Source organism: Jaculus jaculus, chromosome 5, assembly GCF_020740685.1.
Source record: "Jaculus jaculus isolate mJacJac1 chromosome 5, mJacJac1.mat.Y.cur, whole genome shotgun sequence".
Classification (NCBI taxonomy): domain Eukaryota; kingdom Metazoa; phylum Chordata; class Mammalia; order Rodentia; family Dipodidae; genus Jaculus; species Jaculus jaculus.
Window position 1 is genome coordinate 82,321,458 of NC_059106.1, and position 21,217 is coordinate 82,342,674.

Genomic DNA, 21,217 nt, shown 5'->3' on the forward strand with positions numbered 1-21,217 from the left:
TCTCAGGCGACTGGGGCTGGGGCTGGAATCCCGCCCTGCTGGGTGGCTCATCACGCTGTCCTCTCCCTGGGCACTGAGAGGGTGCAGGCCTGATGGGAGTTGGGAAAGACACCTCAGGGAGTGGCGGGTGTCTCTAGAGCTAGCAGGGCCCCAGGAGGGGCTGTCATATCCTCCTCCGTGGTGTTGACATAGCAGCTGATAAGCTGCAGGAGTTCAGGCCATAACTGGCTATACTGCCTGAGGCCCACCTTCCCAAAGCCAGCAAAGCAGGGCTCCTGGAGTCGATGGATCCACCTAGTGCCACCAGCAGAGGCAGAATGCTGCCCAGGCTGACTGAGCTTCCTTTTCCACCTGCTCCATTCCCACAAAAACTGAATCAATTTTCTTGGCGGGAGCCTCACAGGCAGATCGATCAATGGGGCGACACCTCCCTCCTGGTCACAACGGCATCCTTGTTCCCAGGGCTCCAAGCTGGCTGGACTGAGACATCCAAAGGAGACAGGTGGCTCTGGTGGCCAAGGAACAGCAGCAAGTCCCCCTAATTCCAAGGCTCTAAAGTCTATCTGAAGCCAGGTGAATCAGGCATCATTGGCTAAACTCTGCTGCCTACAGAAGCAAAGAAATATCATCTGCCTCAAGCCAAGGGAAAGCAGAGCATGAACACCCAGGAAGCCTTCTCCAACCTTCTTTGCTGGCAACAACATGAGTGCTGAGAGGAACAGAACTGGCCCCAAGTCAGGAGTTTGACAATCCCAGGAAGGTAAGGGGATACTTGTCAAACACTGGCCACCATGTGATTCCCTGAGCAAGATGCCAGCCTACCCCACTAGGGTCCGTATGCTGAGCCTAGGAAGCTTAGGCCTAGGCATCCAGGCTGGGGTAGGGTCCTGTATGATGCCTTCCCTCGGGTCTTCATGCCCCTCACCCTGCCCTTAGCTCACCTGAACGCAGCTGCTTGATGCGGCCATTGCTTGTGGCAGGGTCCACAGGAAGGAAATCTTTGAACCAAGAGATCTCGGGGTCTGGATTCCCACCAGCTGCACACAGCATCGTGGCCGTGCGGGCCTTCTCCACCACCTTCAGTTGAGGCCCCATGTCGATGGTGGGAAACCCAGATGGCAGCTGCTCCTCTGTGAACAAAGGGTGATGTTTGCATTAGGCCTGACCCTGCCCATCCAAAGACCTCTCTGGGAGTAGCTTCTCCTGACTTCCAAGTAGGCTGGGGCCCACAAAACCCTTCTTCCCCACCCGTACTTCTAAGCATGAGATGTACCCTGATTGAGTCAGGAAGGCCTAGTCCAGTTTGGCAAGACAGGGCGCTGCAGTGGGGCCCACCCCACCTCTGCCCTGATAGGGAGTTTCTGGTGTGAAAACATCATCTCAGACTGAGGACATCAGCATTCATCTCTCTGGGTCCTGCAAAGAATAAAGATCAGAGCTGGGCATGGTGGTGCACGCCTTTAATCCCAGTACTCCGGAGGCAGAGGTAGGAGGATCATCGTGAGTTCGAGGCCACTCTGAGGATACATAGTGAAATCCAGGTGAGCCTGAGCTCGAAAAACCAAAAAGAAGAAGAAGAAGAAGAAAAGGACCAGTCAGTGCTCAGCTGACTGCAGCGGAAAGTGCTGCTACTACATGGACCCAGGCTGGAATGGGGGTGAGGGGCAGTTCTCAAAGCACAGCCAGCTACAACCCAGCCAGCAGCTGAGTTTCCACTCCTTGACAGAACATGCAGTGTTCTCCCCCCACCGGCATCCCCTTCAGCTCTTCCACATGGCAGGACACCAGGCCACTGATATTGAGTACCCTCCCTATCAATGATCTCTTCCAACTTTGGTCCTGCCCCTGACTGCTCTTCTGCAGCCTTGACTCTGAGTCTTTTCTCTCACTCAGTCCTGACCCCTAGAGTCAAGACTGGTGATATCTGAACATGTGTAGGGCTATAAAAATAAAAAAGCTCTATGTGGGGCTGGAGAGATGGCTTAGTGGTTAAGCGCTTGCCTGTGAAGCCTAAGGACCCAGGTTCGAGCCTCAATTCCCCAGGACCCACATTAGCTAGATGCACAAGGGGGCGCACACATCTGGAGTTCGTTTGCAGTGGTTGGAAACCCTGGCAGGCCCATTCTCTCTCTCTCTCTGCCTCTTTCTGTTTGTTGCTCTTAAATAAATAAATAAAATAAACAAAAAAAAAAGCTCTATGTGGAGCCAGGCATGGTGGTGCATGCCTTTAATCCCAGCTCTCAGGAGGCAGCGGTAGGAGGAGCGCTGTGAGTTCAAAGCTACCCTGAGACTACATAGTGAATTCCAGGGGTCAGCCTGGGCTAGAGTGAGATCCTACCTTGTAAAACCAAAAACAAAACAAAACTCTATGAAAAGACCAAAAAGTTGGTGAGGAGAGGCAAAACTCCCAGGACTTTTTGCTGAGCTTTATTTTTAAAATATTTTATTTACTCACTTGAGAGACAAAGACACACACTCAGCGAAAGAATGCACACACCAGGGATTCTTGCCACTGCAAACGAATTCCAGAAGTGTGTATACTTTGTGCATCTGGCTTTACGTGGGCACTGGGGATTGAACCCTGATTGACAAGCTTTGCAAGCAAGTCCCTTTAACCACTAAGCCATCTCTCCTAGTCCATACCCAGCATTTTTTTAAAAAAAATTATTTATTTGCTAAGAGAATGAGAGAGGGAAGGGAAGGAGAAAAAGTGAGTATGGGCATGCTAGGGCCTCTTGCTGCTACAAATGAACTCCAGAGCTATGTGCCACTTTGTGTATCTGGCTTTATGTGGGATCTGTGGAACTGAACCCAGACCAGTAGCCTTTGCAAGCAAGTGCTTTTAATCACTGAGCCATCTCTCTAGCCCTTCTCCCAGCTTTTCTTTTCTTTTTTTGGTTTTTCAAGAAAGGGTTTCACTCTAATCCAGGCTGACCTGGAATTGACTATGTAATCTCAGGGTGGCCTTGAACTCTTATGGTGATCCTCCTAGCCTCCTACTGAGTGCTGTGATTAAAGGCATGTGCCACCTCGCCCAGCTCTTCTCCCAGATTTTCCTAGGGTTGGCAGCTCACAGGAGTTACTTGCATGGGACCAGGAGGAACAGATGTAAGCAACACAACCCGCTGCATGTGGACTCCCACAGCAGCCCTGAAGAACTGGGGAGGTGAAACTGCTTATTCCATACTCCTTTGCAGTACAGAAGGTGAAACGACAGGCCCTGGACCAGTGCCGCCAAAGGACAACTCCCATCTCCACCTGCTCTGGGCCTGCTGTGTGTTCTGCATTCTGTTTCTAATCTACCCACTGGGTTCAAGTACCCACCTTGTAAAGGTACTATGAGGACTATATCAATAAACAAACAAGGCATTGGGGAATGTATGACACAGATTCTGCACCCAATGAATATTAGAAGCTACCGTAACTAGCAAGGCAAGGGTTGAACCACTGAGGCAGACCAGTATAGAGATTAGATCCTGGGGGACCCTTTCCTACTGGAGGTTGTTAAGAGCTCCCCCCCCCCATTTGGGACAAAACCATTAAGTGTTTTCCAGAACTCTGCAGGGCTTCTTCCCTAGCATGAATGCCCAGCACACCAATGGGGACACAGGGAACATTTGCCCTTTGTTCACGTTTTGGCAAAGAAGCTGGGTGATGTGGCAGAGACCAGCACCACTCTGTACCTCCCTCTTACAAGCTCAGCACAAGATGGGCGTGTGGAGGGAGAGCTGGAGAATTGGCTCAGTGGTTAAGGTGTTTCCTTGCAAAGCCTGATGGCTTGGGTTTGATTTCCCGGTACCCAAGTAAAGCCAGATGCAAAGTGGCCCATTTGTCCTGAGTTCATTTGCAGAGGCAAGAGGCCCTGGTGCACCCATTCCCCCCCTCCTTTCTTCCCTCCCTCTCTTTGCAAATAAATAAATTTCTAAAAGACTTAAAAAATATGGAATTTCAAACGGGAAAGTGTGGGGGTGGGGAGGGAGGGAATTACCATGGGATATATTTTATAATCATGGAAAATGTTAATAAAAATTAAAAAAAAAATTTGGGGGGGTTTGGAGATAGCTTAGTGGTTAAGGTGCTAGCTGGAAAAGCCAAAGGAATTCCCCAGTACTTGCATAAAGCCAGATGCACAAGGTGGTGCATGCATCTGGAGGTTGTTTGCAGTGGCTACAGGCTCTGGTGTCTATTTTCTCTCTTTCTTTCTGCCTCTTTTTCTCTCTAATAAATAAATTTTAAAAAATGTTTTTTCAAGCACAGACAGAAAAGAGCCAGACAGAGAGATTGAGTGCACCAGGGCCTCTAGCCACTGCAAACAAACTCCAGATGCATATACCACCTTGTGCTTCTGGCTTTACATGGGTACTGGAACCCAGGTCCTTAGGCTCTGCAAGCAAGCACCTTAATCACGAAGACATCTTTCTAGCCCCTAAATTTTTTCTAAGTAGGGTCTCACTGTAGCCCAGGGTAACCTTGAACTCATGGTGATCTTCATATCTCAGCCTCCTGAGTGTTGGGATTAAAGGCATACACTACCACATGCTGCCTAAAATTTTTTTTAAAGGTGTGTGTGACACATGCTTTAATCTCAGCACTTGGAAGGCCAAGGTAGGAGAATCCCTGAGTTTGAAGTCATCAAGGGCTAGACAGAGGATAGAAATGAGAATCTAGGATACACTTAATTGGGAAACAGCTTCCTTTGGCCTTGCCATCACTTGATTTCAGAGCAAGAAATGAGGCCCAGAGCACTTTCCATACCCCCCTCCAGCAGCCTGAGGACGTCCCTAGAGCTATTTTGCAGACCAGGAGGTCGCACTGAGTTAGTTCTTTCCAGGCTTCACTTCTACCTGCTCAGCCTTCCAGGGCGAATGGGATGGGGAATGAGGCATGGCCAGGCCCTTCCAGTCAGAACCCAGGAGTTTCCAGGTCTCCATCTGCTACCAGCAAGGTACTGATCAAGAAGGAAAGCAGTACAATGCCTGCAGCCCTGTGTCCCAGGAATCTACTCTGAATTCCTGACATGAGGAAGGTCTTTGGGATTTACGCCAAATTAAGGACAATTAATTTTCCTTCCCCAATTATCACGCCCTCAATGGCTCCGTCCTTGGCTCAGATCATCCCTCAGGCACTGCCGCCAAAACCTAAAAGCAGCGAGTGTGAAGAGCTGTCCATTAAGCAGCGGGACCCAAAAGCCAGTCCCTGGTGCCAACTAAGTTTCCAGGAAGGGCTGGGAAGGTTGTACTCTGTCACCTCCAGGAGATGAAGTGGGTCTCATAGGAGGACTCCAAGTCCTCAGGGCTGACTGGTGGCTGCCCCTTCCTCTTCTCCCACAAGGGAGTCTCCACCTCATTCACACTCAACCAGAGGGCAGCCAGGCCTTCCATGTGCCTGGCCCCATACAGGTGTCAAGACTGGCACACTTACCACCTTCAACCCCAAGTAGCATGGAGCTGTGCCCACAATAATTTGAATCACTTCGGGACAAGGGTAAGTTTCTGAAGGAGATGGCATGCTGTCACTCCAAACTCATCAACAACTGGGAAAACTGAGGTCTAGACATGCGGAATAAAAGGTTCCACAGGTGGAGCATTTACCCTGTACTCCATCTCAGGTACACAACTAATTTGCTTTACAAAACAACAATCTTTACCAAAACCCTGTGGGGTTATGAGCAAATGGGGGCTTGGGAGAAGCCTAGAAACCTGCCCAAGGTCACTCAGTTAAATCTGAAGTAGGGCTGGGAGAAAGCAGGCGGTAGGATCCTAGTGCTTAGACCAGCAAGGCAGGGAGACTGAGGTGTGGGGCATCCCTAGGGGAGCCATGCCCCACCTCCATACTCCGCTCTCAACTGGCTTCTGGCTGGGCTCCACTGCAAAAGCCCTGCACACTGCCGCGGTGTTTTCAGGTACCGCAAAGCAAAGCCTAGCGAACCCCACATGTGGACACCCCTGGCACGCAGCCACATTCCAAAAGCAAGATCCACAGGTCACACTCCCCCCCCCAACTGTGTCCTGCCAGAAGAGGGGAAGGCCCCTCCCCCTCCAGGCCACCCGGTAACCATGGCGACGGCGGGCAGAGAGGCAGGCGGGTGCCAGGATGGAAGGGCTGCGCGTGCTTGTGTCCGAGCAGGCGCGTCTCTGCTTCCAACTGGGCGCCGCCCTTCCCGCCCTTGCCTGGGTGGAGCTACCGCACCTCCTCCAGGATACTGTTCCCCTGTTCCAGAGAGCCCTCCCCTTAAGGCATTCCAGCTCCACCAATGCAGTATATCTTGCTCCCATCCCTCGCCTGTGGGTGCCAGCACAGTGAGAGACACCAACAGCTGCCTCCCTGGATGCAGTGCCCAGTTAAGTGTCCACAGTATCTGTCTCAGGCCCAGCCTTCTATCCCACAAAGAAGGTAATCCAGCACTGCACTCCAGAGCCCAGGTCTAGACAAGGTTTGAGACTACTGCCTCTAATCCTAAATCTCACTCACACTCTGACTCCAAGTCTGCACTGCCAGCATAGGTCTGTGGACCTGGGATGAGCAACCAGTTGTGCAAGCATGAATAGCTCCTGCATCCAACCGCTCTATCTGCCTTTTAGATTCTGCAGTTGAGAGACCTGTCCCCTTCCCTGGAGGGGTCTTGCTGCCCACTGGACACAGGGAGATGAAAGAGTATGTGTGGGTACATGTCTAAGGCTAGGAGCCAAGAACCTGTTTGAGGTTCCCAGTAAAACAATGAGTCCAACTCCACCTTTCACCTGCTTTCTGCTACCTCCCTGGCTTCCTGGAGGAGGGAAATTCAATAGGAAACGCCAGCACGATAGGCAGAGCTTTGAGGGGTGTGCCCCAGAAAAGGCTATGAGGAGGAACAAGGTGGGTCTGGTGCACGTGGTGAGGTTTTGAAGGATGAGAGCAGGGTGGGGGCGGATGGCTTACATGGGCTGCAATGACTGGGGGCGGAAGCCTGTAGAGGCCCCTAGAGAGCACACACAGGTCTCTTTGTCCAGCCCGGGATGCCTGGGGTGGAGTCTGGGCCAAAGGCAGGGGATGCATCAAAGAAGCTAGCAGATGGAGACGCCTTACAGGATGGGGGCGGGGGTAGGCACCGGCTGTCAGCATGACCTCCTCACCCGCCTTCACCCAGCTTCAGGGTATCTGAGAAATACACAGGCCCCCAGGGGTGGCGCCGTCTGTGAGTATGGCCACCCTCTGCCCTGCCCCTGTGCATGAGTGTTGGGCCTGGACTCCTCTGTCACCGAACACACAGACACCTTAGAACATGCATAGCCAGAGACTCAGAGAAATACATGAGAAAGAAACAGGTGCAAAAATAGAAACCTACATGTGCGTGTGGAGGGGCATCTGCAGTAACAAGCACCTGTGGCAACAGACTCCTGCAAGCAGATCTAGAGGTAGTATGTGCAGAGACATGGAAACACATGTGGAGACGTGCAGAGTCACAGATACACATGTGCCGACACATGCACACCTGGAGACATATGCAAAAATGAAAGCCATGGCAGAACCCCATGGGCGGCAGGCCCGCCAGCTCCCCCTGCCCTCAGACCTGTCTCTGAGGCAGTGTTAATCCTCTGCAGGGACAGGGCCAAGGCAACTCAGAAGTCCTACCCAGATCTGTAAACACCCTCTCAGGGTCCAGCCCCACCCCCAAGCTTCCAAGCAGTAAGGGGGGCCTGGGGCCCGTTTCTCTTCGCAGCTTTCAGTCTCGATTTTCAGCTGTTTTTCCAAGAGAAAACTCCCACCTCTTCCAGCACTCCGATTTCATCAAACTTGGCATCTTAAAAGCCTGTTTTGTTTTTGAGTCTGAGCTGTTTGGGGCCTGTCGGCAGCCATGGCCTCCCCCTCAGTAATCTCCCCTCCCTGGGGCTCCCCTGGCACTCCACACTGCTGCCCCTGTAGGTAAAGAGACCCTACCACACACACCCAGTGAACCCACAGGCAATTCCTGATTCCTGTTCCAGGCTCTGACGATGTTGGACCCTCCTCTTCTGGGGTTCTCTCATCTCAGTCCTGCTCCAGAGATTCTTTTCATCCATTCACCTCTCTAGGCTCAGGCCCTGCTCCTCGTCACTCCAGACCACTGACAGCCTCCCACTCACTCCTCAGGCCCCTGTGGTCCTGCTGCCACCCCCACTGACTCCTGCAGCAAGGTCAAGGACATCTCCAGGGCTAAATCCAAAGGACACTTCTCAGCACTCATCGTGCCTGGCCTCTGTGCCTTCACACACTTTCATCACCTTGCATTGGTTTCACAAGTCCCTGGCTCCCTTCCTATCTCACAGGAACCTCCTCCCATGAGAAACAATCAGTTCCTGGGGCTCCTCCAGTCTTGGCTATGGCTCCCAGAGATCTGCCATTTCTTGGTCTTCATGACTCCATTTCCAACTGTCCCTTGAGAGTGCCAGGCCTTCTCAGTATCCTTGCCTGGATATCTGCATAGATCTAACGAGACAGATTTCAAACCTTACCCATCAACTTGTGCCTTCTGACATGGGCCTTCCCATATCCATATCTTAGAAAAGGGTACCACCATCTACCTAGCCCTGAAGCTTCCAGGAACCCAGGCACCTGCTTCTTGGATCCCACATGTAGCTTGGCAAGACACTACAGAACCTGCTCATAATCTGTTCCCCTCTTTCCCCTACCATGCCATTTCATGCTAATGCTAGCTCTTGCCTAGAATGCATCCATCTTTCACTGATGTCATAAACTTTCGTCTTACTCTGTACCCACAGGAACTTCTGAAGCATGAATGTGATCCTGCTACTCCCTGTCAGAAAATCCCCTCGTCCCCAGCGATTGGGGAAGGGGCACCTTATCAAGGATGGAGAACATATATATCTAGGATTGTTTAAGATCTCTAATGTATAGAGCTGTTCCTGGAGCTGCTGGCTTAGTCCATGGCCATAAGCCAGAGGCAAAGGGGATAACCAGGTTTATGAAGCACCTGTGACTTACAGGGCTGGGGAGCTAGGTTTGGTTCAAGGGAGGTGCCTAATGTCCAAAGCTAACAGAAGAGAAAGGGTTGTTCATACCTCCGGAGGATAAATATGTGTGTATATGTGGGCATAAGCAGACTCTTGCTGCTGCAAACACCAGGCATGTATGTCACTTGTATCTGTTTTTTGCTTGTTTTTATTTTATGTATTTATTTTTAAGAGAAAAAGGCAAAATAGGGGCGGGGAGAGAATGGGCGTATCAGGGCCTCCAGGCATTGCAAATGAACTCCATAGGCATGTGCCACCTTGTGCAGCTGGTTTATGTGAGTACTGGGGAATTGAACCTGGGTCTTCAGGCTTCCCAGGTAAATACCTTAACTGCTAAGACATCTCTCCAGTCCCTTGCTTATCATAATTTTTTGTTTTGTTTTGTTTTGCTGCTGTTTGTTTGTTTTGAGTCAGGGTCTCACTAGACCAGGTTGACTGGAACTCACTCTAGCTACTGGCTGGCCTCAACTCATGGTAACCTTCCTACCACAGGCTTCTCAGTGCTGGGATTAGGATGTAGGCCACTATACCTGGTGTGTATCTGTACTCAAGTACTGGGGAGTTGAACCCTGGGTCAAGCAAGTTTTGCAAGTTGGCAAGTTTAGCCACTGAACCATCTCCCTAGCCCCAGTTTGGGTTGTAAAGATCAGAACTAGAGAAAAATGGAGGATTCCAGAGGCCAAGAAGCCCAGAATCTGACTTCCTAGGCTCCCCTGGCAGTGCCTACCTCCCTGACACCTCTTGTATCTCAAGCTTGGGCCCAGAACCTCCAAGAACTGACTGTAGAACCTCACATTAGCAATTGTCCTGAAATCTAATGTGGCCACAGCAAGTGAAAGGACAGGTCACAGAAACCACAGACCCTGGACCAGAGGCACGGACATGCTTCAGATGCCAGGGGGAAGGGCAAAGGCTAGCTTGGGGTCCAGCTTCTAGGACCCTTTCTACCATAGCTCTGTATCAAAACTCCTTGCTCCTCATGCTAAGGCCTGGGCCAAGTCACTCCACTAAGGGTAGAGGGAATGAACAGAAAAGCCAAGGGCCAGGGAAGAGGGTGGAGCAGGGAGAGATGACATTCTAGAAAACATATACTTGTTCATTCTGCCCAGCCCAGAACATCTTGGGACCAGGCCATAGGTTTCTTATTGGGGCTGTTTAAAAAAGAGACTTCTTAAAACCCATTTTTTTTTTTTTTTAAATTTATTTGACAGAGAAAGAGAAGGAGAAAGAGAATGGGCATACCGGGGCCTCCAACCACTGCAAATAAACTCCAGATGCGTGAGCCCCCTTGTGCATCTGGCTAACATGGGTCCTGGAGAATCAAACCTAGGTCCTTTGGCTTTGTAGGCAAGCGCCTTAACTGCTAAGCCATCTCTCCAGGCCGAGACTGTTGTTTTTTTTTGTTGGGAGATCAAGAGGTTCCATCACCCCAGAGCCTTCCAGAATGAGAGCCACTGCAGAACACAAAGGTCCAGGGCTAGTGCTACACTGACATGCCCCCTCCCGACCCCACACGCCTGCTCATCTGCCCCTTCCACAGCCAGCTCTTAAGTAAGCAACACTATATGTTAGCTGGATTCTTGGGCTGGCTGGCATAGTCCTGAACAGTTAACAGACTCAGAGGCCCGATGGGAACAGGCAGACTTGTTAGAGGGAGGGGAAGAAGAGAACAGGGGCCTCAAATCTCCCAAAGGACCCCTGTCTGGTGAATCTTCCTCCTGGCCTAGCTACAGAGGAACTACTGAGGTGTCACTGTAGTTGCTGACAATACTTCAGTCCTACACCATCCTGTCCCACCTGATCTGGCTAACCAGCAGATCCAAGCAGAGTACATGTAGGGTCCCAGAGACAATGAGCCTGGACACAGCACCTCTGACCAGCACAAACCTGATCCTACATGTTCAGTTCAGGCTGCTGACTCACATGCTGTCCACACATCTCCTGAGATACATGCTGCTGCAGATACATGCCTCACCCATGCAACACCCCGCACTGCCTGCTGTGTACGTGGGTGTGTGTACATACAACCTGCTGCATACACAGCCCCTAAGGTACATGCCATCTGCTGTATGCACCATACCTCCACCACTACATGAGGCATGTACATGCACGTCCCCTTCCACACACATAAGGTGTGAGGCCCACCCCTTGTGTACACCCCACCCCACACCCTCACGTGCACATCCCCTTCCACACACACAGCATGTGAGGCCCACCCCTTGTGTACACCCCACCCCACACCCTCACATGCACGTCCCCTTCCGCACACACAGCATGTGAGGCCCACCCCTTGTGTACACCCCACCCCACACCCTCACGCGCACGTCCCCTTCCGCACACACAGCATGTGAGGCCCACCCCTTGTGTACACCCCACCCCACACCCTCACGTGCACGTCCCCTTCCGCACACACAGCATGTGAGGCCCACCCCCGGCGTATACCCCACCCCACACCCCTTACACGCACTACTTTTGCATATGTGGTATACGGAACACCCATACAACTCCCAGCACATTACTGGCCACACTATGACAAGACAATTACTGCCACTTCCACTCATAGCCCTTGAGTCAGGCCCCCAGGACAAGTCACAAATAGTCCATCCCTATTCTACAGCCTCTTTTCTCCCTCTTTCTCTTGGTTGATGCCCTGTGAACCTTCCAGAACATATCCAGTCATCAGAGCCCTATCTACACTTTTGGCTATCCAGCCTCCTCCTGGGGCTTTCCGATCACAATTCTGCCTGGTTTGGACCCTGCAGCCCCTACAGAACGCATGACCTCCAGACCGAGCTCAAGACCCTCACTATCTCCTTCCTTCTGTAGGGAAAGGCCTGGAATCAAGGCTTGCCTCCCTTCCCCCACTGCTCCCCTCCCTCGTGAGGGAAAATGTCAGATTCCCTGTCTCAGTGGCGGCAGCGGGTGGGTTGGAGGGGGAGTGATTCAGCTGCCGCCTCAAGAGTGTGGAGCGAGAAGAGCTTTTCCTGCCATTACCCGGCGAGGGAGAGGCTGGCGCGCTAATGGCTTCAATTACCACTCAGACAGGAACGCTGGGCTGTGGGGCCCCTGCGCCCATCACAGCCCAGGACAGGGTGGGCCCAACCCCAGCCAGCTTGTGCTGGACACCCCCACCCTGGAGCTGGCCCTTGTGACCCCAGTGAGGCACTAGGCTGACCATCCCAGGACAGTGGCCTAGGACTCACAGAGCCACACCTGGAGTAAGTGGTCCTGCTCTGACATAAGAGTGAAGAGGTCATGAGGGACCTGGCATGGCGGTGTCCCCAGAGGCTAAAGTGGAAGTAGTCCAAGAGCAGGAAGCTGATGTGAAAAATGCTGGGCCAGGGGTAGAGTGAAGCAAGGGCTCCCTTTTGTGGATACACAGATCCAACACATGAGCCAGGTCTCCCGGGCATCCCCCAGCTGCTCCCAAAGTGACAGGACAAGGTGACACCCACCTTGCATATTAGGAAGCTACAGTACATGCAATGTGACTTGGGTAAGGGACCCAACCCTTATACCCAGTCCCCAACTTCTGACTTCTCCTCAGACCTTGTGGTAGCCTCAGAAGAGTGACCCTACCTGTTCCCTGGTGCCACCCCAGAACTCTAGTCAAGCCATTTTTCACTCACTTCCTGCAAGCATCCCAGCTTTCCTTCTCTCCAAAGCCGAGGAGGAGGAGGAGTGCGGGAGTGGTCACATTCAGGCTGCTTCCCTGAGTCCCTACCCCCTGACATGTCTTTGTGCCAAGTCCAAAGCTGGTCAAGATAATACAGACCAACAGGACAGGTCAGCCAGCATCTTGTCTTGTGGGTACTGTGTTTCAGAATCAAGAGGGGCTCACAAAGGGCCACAAAACACCTCCTCCATGACACCAGGGACCTACTCCATACTCTCATCAGACACCTCCCACTCCTGAGAGGCACACATATACATCCCCAAGCCTGGGACTAGGGATACAAATTAAGTGCTTGGCTCCAGATTCCATCCACAGTACCACAAAAAAACACATGCTCCTAAACCCTGAAAAGAAACTCGAGCAGGAAGGGCCCTCCCAATGGCAGCCATTTATTTTTATTTTTATTTTTATTTTAATTTTTATTTATTTATTTATTTGAGAGAGACAGACACAGAGAGAAAGACAGATAGAGGGAGAGAGAGAGAGAATGGGCGCGCCAGGGCTTCCAGCCTCTGCAAACGAACTCCAGACGCGTGCGCCCCCTTGTGCATCTGGCTAACGTGGGACCTGGGGAACCGAGCCTCGAACTGGGGTCCTTAGGCTTCACAGGCAAGCGCTTAACTGCTAAGCCATCTCTCCAGCCCAACGGCAGCCATTTATAAATGTTGATTGAGTCCTCCTCCCTCAGCCCGAAAGACTACCTTCCCTAATCCTTTAAAACGTGAAGCTAATAGGTATGTGATAGTTAAGGTGTTGTCAACTTGATCTGTTTAGTAATCCACAGACTGCTCCTAGGAAGGATCAACTAAAGGAGGAGGTCTTTCTCCCAGGGTGAGCCCTTCCCCCAGAGTGGGCGGTCCCGCTCAGAGAGGGACTTGATATAAGGAAGCTCTGGGTAGAAGAGTTCCCTTTTTTCCTTCCTTCCTTCCACTTGGCTGCCGGAGCTGCTCCCTACCTTCTAGCGTGGATTGAAGACCAGTGCGGACTAAAGACCAACATCAACTGAAGACCCACGTGGATCGAAACCCAGCGGCTCCTCAGGAAGCCTCCAGGCTTTCCGGCTCCTCAGGAGGCCTCCAGGCTTTCCGGCACCATCTGCAGTGCCGGGTCGGGACTGCTGAGGCATCTGGCCACGTGGACTGAGCAGCTACCAGGTTCGGTGATTCTCAGGCCTGCAACTGCTATTGGACTACTGTAAGCTAATCCAATAAATTCCCTTTATAAAATAATTCATTCTAGTAATTCTGTTCCTCTAGAGAACCCTGACTAATACAAGGTGGAATGTCAGAGCTCCTGAGCCAGAAGGCTGGGCTTAGGGCCTCTGGGTATTCTCCGTGAACACTAACAAGGAGATCCTACTCTGTAGCCTGAGAAACCCAGAAGATGCCTACCTGCCATAGTTCCAGACTTTCAGACTCCACCCAAATACTCAAGCAGGACAGATGTCTCTATAAAAGGAGGAAGTATAGGGCAGAAATACTTGCCTACAGGTGACAAGTGAGGAAATGAAGTCAGAAGTGGTAGGGAAGAACCTCACAAAACCACTGATCTTGGGGTTGGAGAGATGGCTTAGCAGTTAAGGTGCTTGCCTGTGAAGCTTAACGACCCAGATTCAATTCCTCAGAATCCAAACAAGCCAGATGCACAAGGTGGTACATGCGTCTGCAGTTCATTTAACGAAGCTGGAGGCCCTGCCTGGCACACTCATTCTCTCCATCGGCCTCTCTCTTTCTTCCTGGTATATATGTAAGTGTATGTTATCAGCGATCTTGGCCCGTTAGTCTTCTGGGCCCCTGACCAACAGATTCCCCCCCCCCCCAGATGGAGTGGATGGTGGGCACCACCTACCTGATGATGGTAGGCATCATCATCAGCTCAGGTGTGTAGGTCTCAGAATACACAACTGTCAGCCCCAAACCAACCTCCATTCACACTGAAACCCTGGGATATGATTAATTGCATTGTATGCACTACTCCATACCACCATGGATGGTGGGTTTTATACCCTGGTTTACAGATGGAGCAAATGAGGCTCAGAGGCATAGTTACTGGTCCAAGGCTCCATGATAAGTAAGTGGTCCAGAATCCCTGTCTTTACCACTGTTCTCTACGGCCCCTCTAAACCAGAGGGCCTGTGGAAGCTCTGTTTGAATCCACTGATTCACAAAAAACACACAGATGTAAGAGTTACTGAACGGATGTATGTGTGAACACATAAAGCCATGGCGTAAAAATGGCCAATGTGAAAAGATGTTCAACTACTCTCGTAATCAAAGAAATGCAAATTAAATTGAGATGCCATTTTTTGCCTATTAACTTAGCAAAGACTTTTTTTTAATGGTAATTTTCACTGCTGGTGAAGATGGGCAGAAAAGACGCCCTCTTATGCCCTCCTTGGCAGTAATATAAACTGATACAATCTCCTAGAAATATTGAAGGCTTAAAAATGCATGTGCCCTTTGACTCAGCAATTCTACTCCATGAACTTAGAATAAGGACATTATTGGAAAAGTGACTACATCTAGCTTCAGGGACATGTATGGCACCTTACAGAGAGCTGGGAACAACATATGTACCCAACAATAAGGGAAAAGCTAAATAAACTAGGGTACTTCCATGTGACAGTTTACCCATAGTGATTAAAATCAATAAAGCAGAAGAGTATTTAATGGCAAGGAAAATGTTCACAGTATTTTTTTTTTTTAATTTGAAAAACAAGGACTAGGGATACCGCTTAGTGATAGACTGCTTGCTTAGTATGAAAATCCCTGGGTTCGATACTCAGCATTGGAAAAAACAAAGACATTATCTCTGGGCTCAGGAGATGGAAAGTATGGGGAACAAGGATCAGAGCTGGGATCCCCAGCACCTGTGTAATTGTTGGATGGGCATGGTAACCCACCTATGACCCCAGCACAGGTGGACAGAAGGAATGAGGGGAGGAGATTGTCTAGCTAGACTAGCCAATCAGTGAGCTCTAGACTCAACTGAGAAACCCCTATCTCAGTAAAAATACAGAGGAGGGCTGGAGAGATGGCTTAGTGGTTAAGCCATTTGCCTGCAAAGCCAAAGGATCCCGGTTCGATTCTCCAGGACCCACTTAAGCCAGATGCACAAGGGGGTGTATGCATCTGGAGTTCGTTTGCAGTGGCTGGAAGCCCTGGTGTGCCCATTCTCTTTCTTTCTCTCTCTCAAATAAATAAATAAATAAAATATACTTGAGAAAAAAAAGATATAGAGGAAAGCAATAGAGGAAGACACCTTAAGTCAGCCTTTGCATGCATACATACAAACACACCACACAGGCATACAAACAAATGAATACAAATTGAAAATTAAAAAACAAAACAGGGCTGGAGAAATGGCTTAGCAGTTAAGTCACTTGCCTATGAAGCCTAAGGACTCAGCTGTGATTCCCCAGAACCCACGCCACATAAGCCAGATGTACATGGTGGTGCATGTGTCTGGAGCTCATTTGCAGTGGCTAGAGGGTCCAGCACGCCCATTCTCTCCCCCCTCTCCCTGTCTCTCTAATAAACAAACAAAATTAAAATTAAAAAAAAAAAAAAAACACTTCTAAACCAGGCATGGTGGCACACACCTTTAATTCCAGAATTCTGGGAGGCAGAGGTAGGAGGATTGTCATGAGTTCAAGGCCACCCTGAGACTACATAGTCAATTCCAGGCCAGCCTGGATTACAGTGAGACTCTACCTCAAAAAACAACAACAACAACAAACCCTCTAAACCATTCTGCAAGTCACTGGACAGCAGATAATCTCTATCCCCCCACGAGGTAGGTGTGTGTGTGTGTGTGTGTGTGTGTGTGTGTGTACACACTCAGAAAACAGGCCACAAGGAAATAAACAATATCAGCAGAGGAAGGATTGTGATTTTTACTTATCCTTATGTACTATTCTACACATCTCAATTTTCTTTTTATTTATTTTTAATTATTTAAGATAGCGGCAGGGTTGGGGGGGCAGTGCCAGGTCCTCCAGCCACTGCAAATGAACTCCAGACACATGCACCACCTTGTGCATCTGGCTTACATGAGTTCTGGGAAATCAAACCTGGCTCCTTTGGCTCTGTAGGCAACCTCCTTAATGGCTAAGCCATCTCTCCACCCCTTCTCAACTTTGTAATGATGAGCAGATGTTAGTATTTCATTTAAAAAAGAAAGCCACAGCCAATACTGTATTTTGAAAATGCATGTTTAGACTGATGAATCCATATGGCTAAGGTCTAATCATGCTATGCCCCACCACCCTACTTTATGGCTCTCTATGTCCAGAAAAGTGTTTGCTTCTCACCCTGGCCCTATGTGACCTTCCCTCCAGACTCATGATGAATGCTCCCCACTTTTTCTTCCTGACCCTCTAGCTTCTCAACCACCACCAAAACAAACAAACAAACAAAAAAACTGGATTACTAGCATTTCTCTGAAAATTCTGCCTCTCCCTCATGCCCTACATTGGGCCCTTGCACATGATGAGAAGCCAAATGCACCTCTAGTTCCCCTCTCTCCCTCTTTTGAGACTAGACTCAGAACTTACACTTCCTTGGGCTTCACTAGTCCCCTTAGACTGTCCCTACAGAACTCACTGGGCAACAGCTGAGGGTAGCATGCATTAAATGACCTTCTGGGGACTGGAGAGATGGCTTGGCGGTTAAGAGCTTGCTTGTGAAGCCTGAGGACCCCAGTTTGAGGCTCCATTCCCCAGGACCCACATTAGCCAGATGCACAAGGGGGCGCACGTATCTGGAGTTCATTTGCAGTGGCTGGAGGCCCTGGCACGCCCATACTCTCTATCTGCCTCTTTCTCTGTTACTCTCAAATAAATAAATAAAAATAAACCAAAAAAAATTTTTAAATGACCTTCTGGGCTTCAAGGCAATCTAGGAACGTTCATTGAAGGAGCCACCTAGGCTGGAGAGATGGCTCAGTGGTTAAAGCGCTTGCCTGCAAAGCCTAATGACTGAGGTACCCACGTAAAGCCAGATACACAAAGTGGTGCATGCATCTGGAGTTCATTTGCAGTGGCTAGATGCCCTGGTGCACCCATTCTCATTCTCTCTCTGTTTACAAATAAATGAAGACAAATTAAAAAAAGAAAAAAGGAGCCATCAAATGACAAAAGACACTAAAACTCACATAGAGAGGAGAGCCCAGCTCCTAGCCTGGGACTCTTGCTCATAGGGGAAACCACACACCAATGGCCAGGTCCCACAGAGAATCTCATCCATTGCCATGGCCACATAGGTCTGGAGATACACAGCTGCAGCTGCAGACCTTGAAGCTGAACCAGACTCCATTCAAGCAATGATCCGGCTCAGCAGAACAGGCATCACATACACAGCTGTCATTCAGGGACGGTCAGCACTGACTCTCACTCACCCAAAGACGGCCAAGCCCTCCTTTCTGCTAAATGCACGTGGCCCATGGCAGAGCCACAGCTGGGTGACTTTCCCTATATATCAGTCTACCTGCACGCCATGCCGTCCTGTCACATACCTTCAAGCACTGAGAGCTTGGCACTTGTGTTGATCTCGCCCAGACTGTTGGTGGCTGTACATTCGTAGATGGCTTCGTCTCGCTGCACCCGTAATGGCTGGATTCGCAGTACTGACCCTGCTCCGTCGTCAAACTCAATTACCTGTCAGAGGACAGACATGTGGTCACAGCCAGCTGGGGGTATGGGGACCTCCTAGGGCCAGTTTTCCTTATAACCCTGAAAAACCTCTGGGAAGAAAGACTGAGAGGAGCAAGAGGCTGACCAGATGCAGAAAACCCTGTCATACCTCAAAGCGCTGGGAGCTGACTTTCTTCCCCTTCTTCATCCACGTGATACGAGGCTTGGGCTCCCCTGTGGCTTGACACACGAAGGAAGCCACCCCTCCTGAAAGTCCAATCTGGTCTTCAGGGACCTTAACGAAGACAGGTTTGCCTGGAAGAGATAGAGAAACCAAGTCACAGTGGCATGATCACATCAGGCATGGCTAACCCTACAAATGGCAGTTACGGGGGTGGGGGGTGGGGGGTGAGGGACAAGGAAGACTCTGAGAAAATAATAATGACACCTAACCTTTATAAAGTGCTTAATAAGTGCCAGGCACTGTTCAAAGAGGTGAACATTTATAAACTCTTTGAAGCCTATAAAGTGGGTGTTATAATTACTGTTTATAGAGAAGAAAATTAAGGCACAGAGAGGTCAAGGGATCTGTTCAACATGACACAGCTGGTGAAAGGCACAGTGCAATGTGAACCCTTGAATCTGGAGTCTGGGGTTCCTGCTTCCCTGTGTCTCCCACCCATTATTCAAAAAAAAAAAAAAAAATGCCAGAGTTGCTCTCTGGGAAGAGTCCAAGCATTTCCCCAAGACTCTCCATCTAGGCTTATGATAGCTCCATTTATCCCAAGACTCAGGCAAGCAGACCCTGGGACCCCTTTGCTCCAGCCCCGCCAGCCTGGATATTCCAACTCCAGCATGTTTCTGGATGGCTTCCCAGGTAGATACCTCCCTACAAATCTCACTCAGGTCCCTGCCCCCACTGGCTTGGAGAATACCTTTCCACAGGAGGGATGGGGAAGGAGGAAGCACTCCTGAGGTCTTCCTCCACAGGATGCAGGGAAGGGGAGAAAAAGGGCTCAATCAAGGTCCTGCCACACCTTAGTTTACACGCTGGGGCTGATCCATAGCCCCTTATCCCTTCGAATCCCACACTCAAGGTAAAAAGCTCAGAGAAGCCAGCTCATTAAGATGTGGCAATGCTTGTTAATCCTGACAGCGGATCCATTTCCTATTAATCAGGCCAATGCACAGCTCCAGAAAGGGCTAATGCCACAAGAAATGACCTTTCAGACCTGTTTGGTGCCCATGGGTGCAAACACAGTCGAGAAGCACCTATTCTACACCAGGTACTTTAACTCATTTTGTCTTTCGTCATTAGTGTCTCCTATTTATAAGCTGAGAGGTCAAATCACTTGCCTAAGGTCACATAGCCAGTGAGTACTGGGACATTTAGGGCTTGAACTCAGGCCAGTGAAGAGTCCAAAACATCTGGCAAACAGAATTTACAGGGCATTGTCTACAGCCTTGGCAAGAGCAGAGAGGGGCCAAAGTTATACTAGAGGCAGAAGAGTAGTTGAGGTGGGGGAGTGGAGGAGAAGGCCGGCGGCTATGTAAGGAAGACTGGACTGGTTGTGAGGAAGCAAAGATGGAGCTTGGAAGGAATGAGGGCTGCAGGGAGGTTCAGAATTCTTTTTCATATATTTATTCATTGAGAGAGAAAAAAGCAGATATAGAAAGAGAATGAGGGCATCAGGGCCTCTAGCCACTGCAAATGAATTCCAGATGCATGCACCACCTTGTGCATCTGGTTTACGTGGGTCCTAGGGAATCAAACCTGGGCCTAAGACTTTTTCAGGCACCTTAACCGCTAAGCTATCTCTCCAGCCCCAGAATTTATTTTTTAATTTATTATTTGGTTTTTTTTTTTGAACTAGGGTCTTACTGTAGCCCAGGCTGACCTGGAATTCACTCTGTATTCTCAGGGTGACCTCAAACTCATGGTAATCCTCTGATCCTCCAACTTCTGCCTCCCGAGTGCTAGGATTAAAGGTGTGAGCCACCACACTTGGCTCTTGTTTTGTTTTTTTGAGGTAGGGTCTCACTCTAGGCCAGGCTGGCCTGGAATTCACTATGGAGTCTCAGGGTGGCTTCAAACTCATGGCCATCCTCCTACCTCTGCCTCCCAAGTGCTGGAATTAAAGGCATGCACCATGACACCTGGCAAATTTATCCCTTTTTAAAATGTTTATTTTATTTATTTATTTATTTAACTTATTTGAGAGACAGAGAGGAGAAATAAAGAAAGAGGATGGGCACACCAGGGTATCCTGCCACTGAAAATGAGAATTCCAGATTCATGTACCACTATGTGGCTTTATGTAGATACTGGGGAGGCAAACTCAGGCTTTGCAAGCAAACTGAGTCATTTCTTCAGCCCTAATTTTTTTTTTTTTTTTCTTTGAGGTAGGGTCTTATTCTAGCTCAGGCTGACCTGGAATTCACTATGTAGTTTCAGGGTGGCCTCAAACTCTTGGCAATCCTCCTATCTCTGCCTCAAAGGTACTGGAATTAAAGGCATGCAGCACCACACCAGCTAATTCTTGTTTTTAAGGGTACTGAAAATGTTTAGGTGTGGGGCCTTCACTGATGCAGTTATCCCTAGTCCCTTTACTATACAAGGTAGGTATGTTATCACTCCCCTTTTACAGACAGGAAATAGACTCAGAAGATAAACGATGCTGATTCAGAGTGTTTGGAATAGAGTCTAATCCAAATTCTAAATCATTTTGGGTACCTGTGACCTCCTTGTAGGAGGGAACCTGTTGACTCTGCCCTTCGAGACTATGGGAGATGACGGCAGATGGCTCAGAGAAGCTGAAAGGTCCTGAGGACAACCCAGGGGTTCTGGATCCCTGCTCATCTGGCCTGCCCTGTGCTGCCTTTGAAGACTCAGGACTCCCCCAGGATGCACAGGTATAC

At 49.8% G+C, this 21,217-nt stretch overlaps 1 protein-coding gene across 18 annotated transcripts in view; it reads right to left on the reverse strand.

Annotated features, from left to right (window-relative positions):
- Ptprf (protein tyrosine phosphatase receptor type F) overlaps positions 1–21,217 on the reverse strand; it is a 99,270-nt gene that overhangs the window by 55,406 nt on the left and 22,647 nt on the right. For all 18 annotated transcript variants that reach the window (XM_045149903.1, XM_045149900.1, XM_045149902.1 and 15 more), the window contains exons 4-6: positions 18,468–18,613; positions 18,181–18,322; positions 942–1,130 (exon numbers count right to left, since the gene is read on the reverse strand). In XM_045149903.1, the coding sequence (XP_045005838.1) occupies positions 942–1,130; positions 18,181–18,322; positions 18,468–18,613 (477 nt within the window). The remainder of the gene's footprint in view (positions 1–941; positions 1,131–18,180; positions 18,323–18,467; positions 18,614–21,217) is intronic.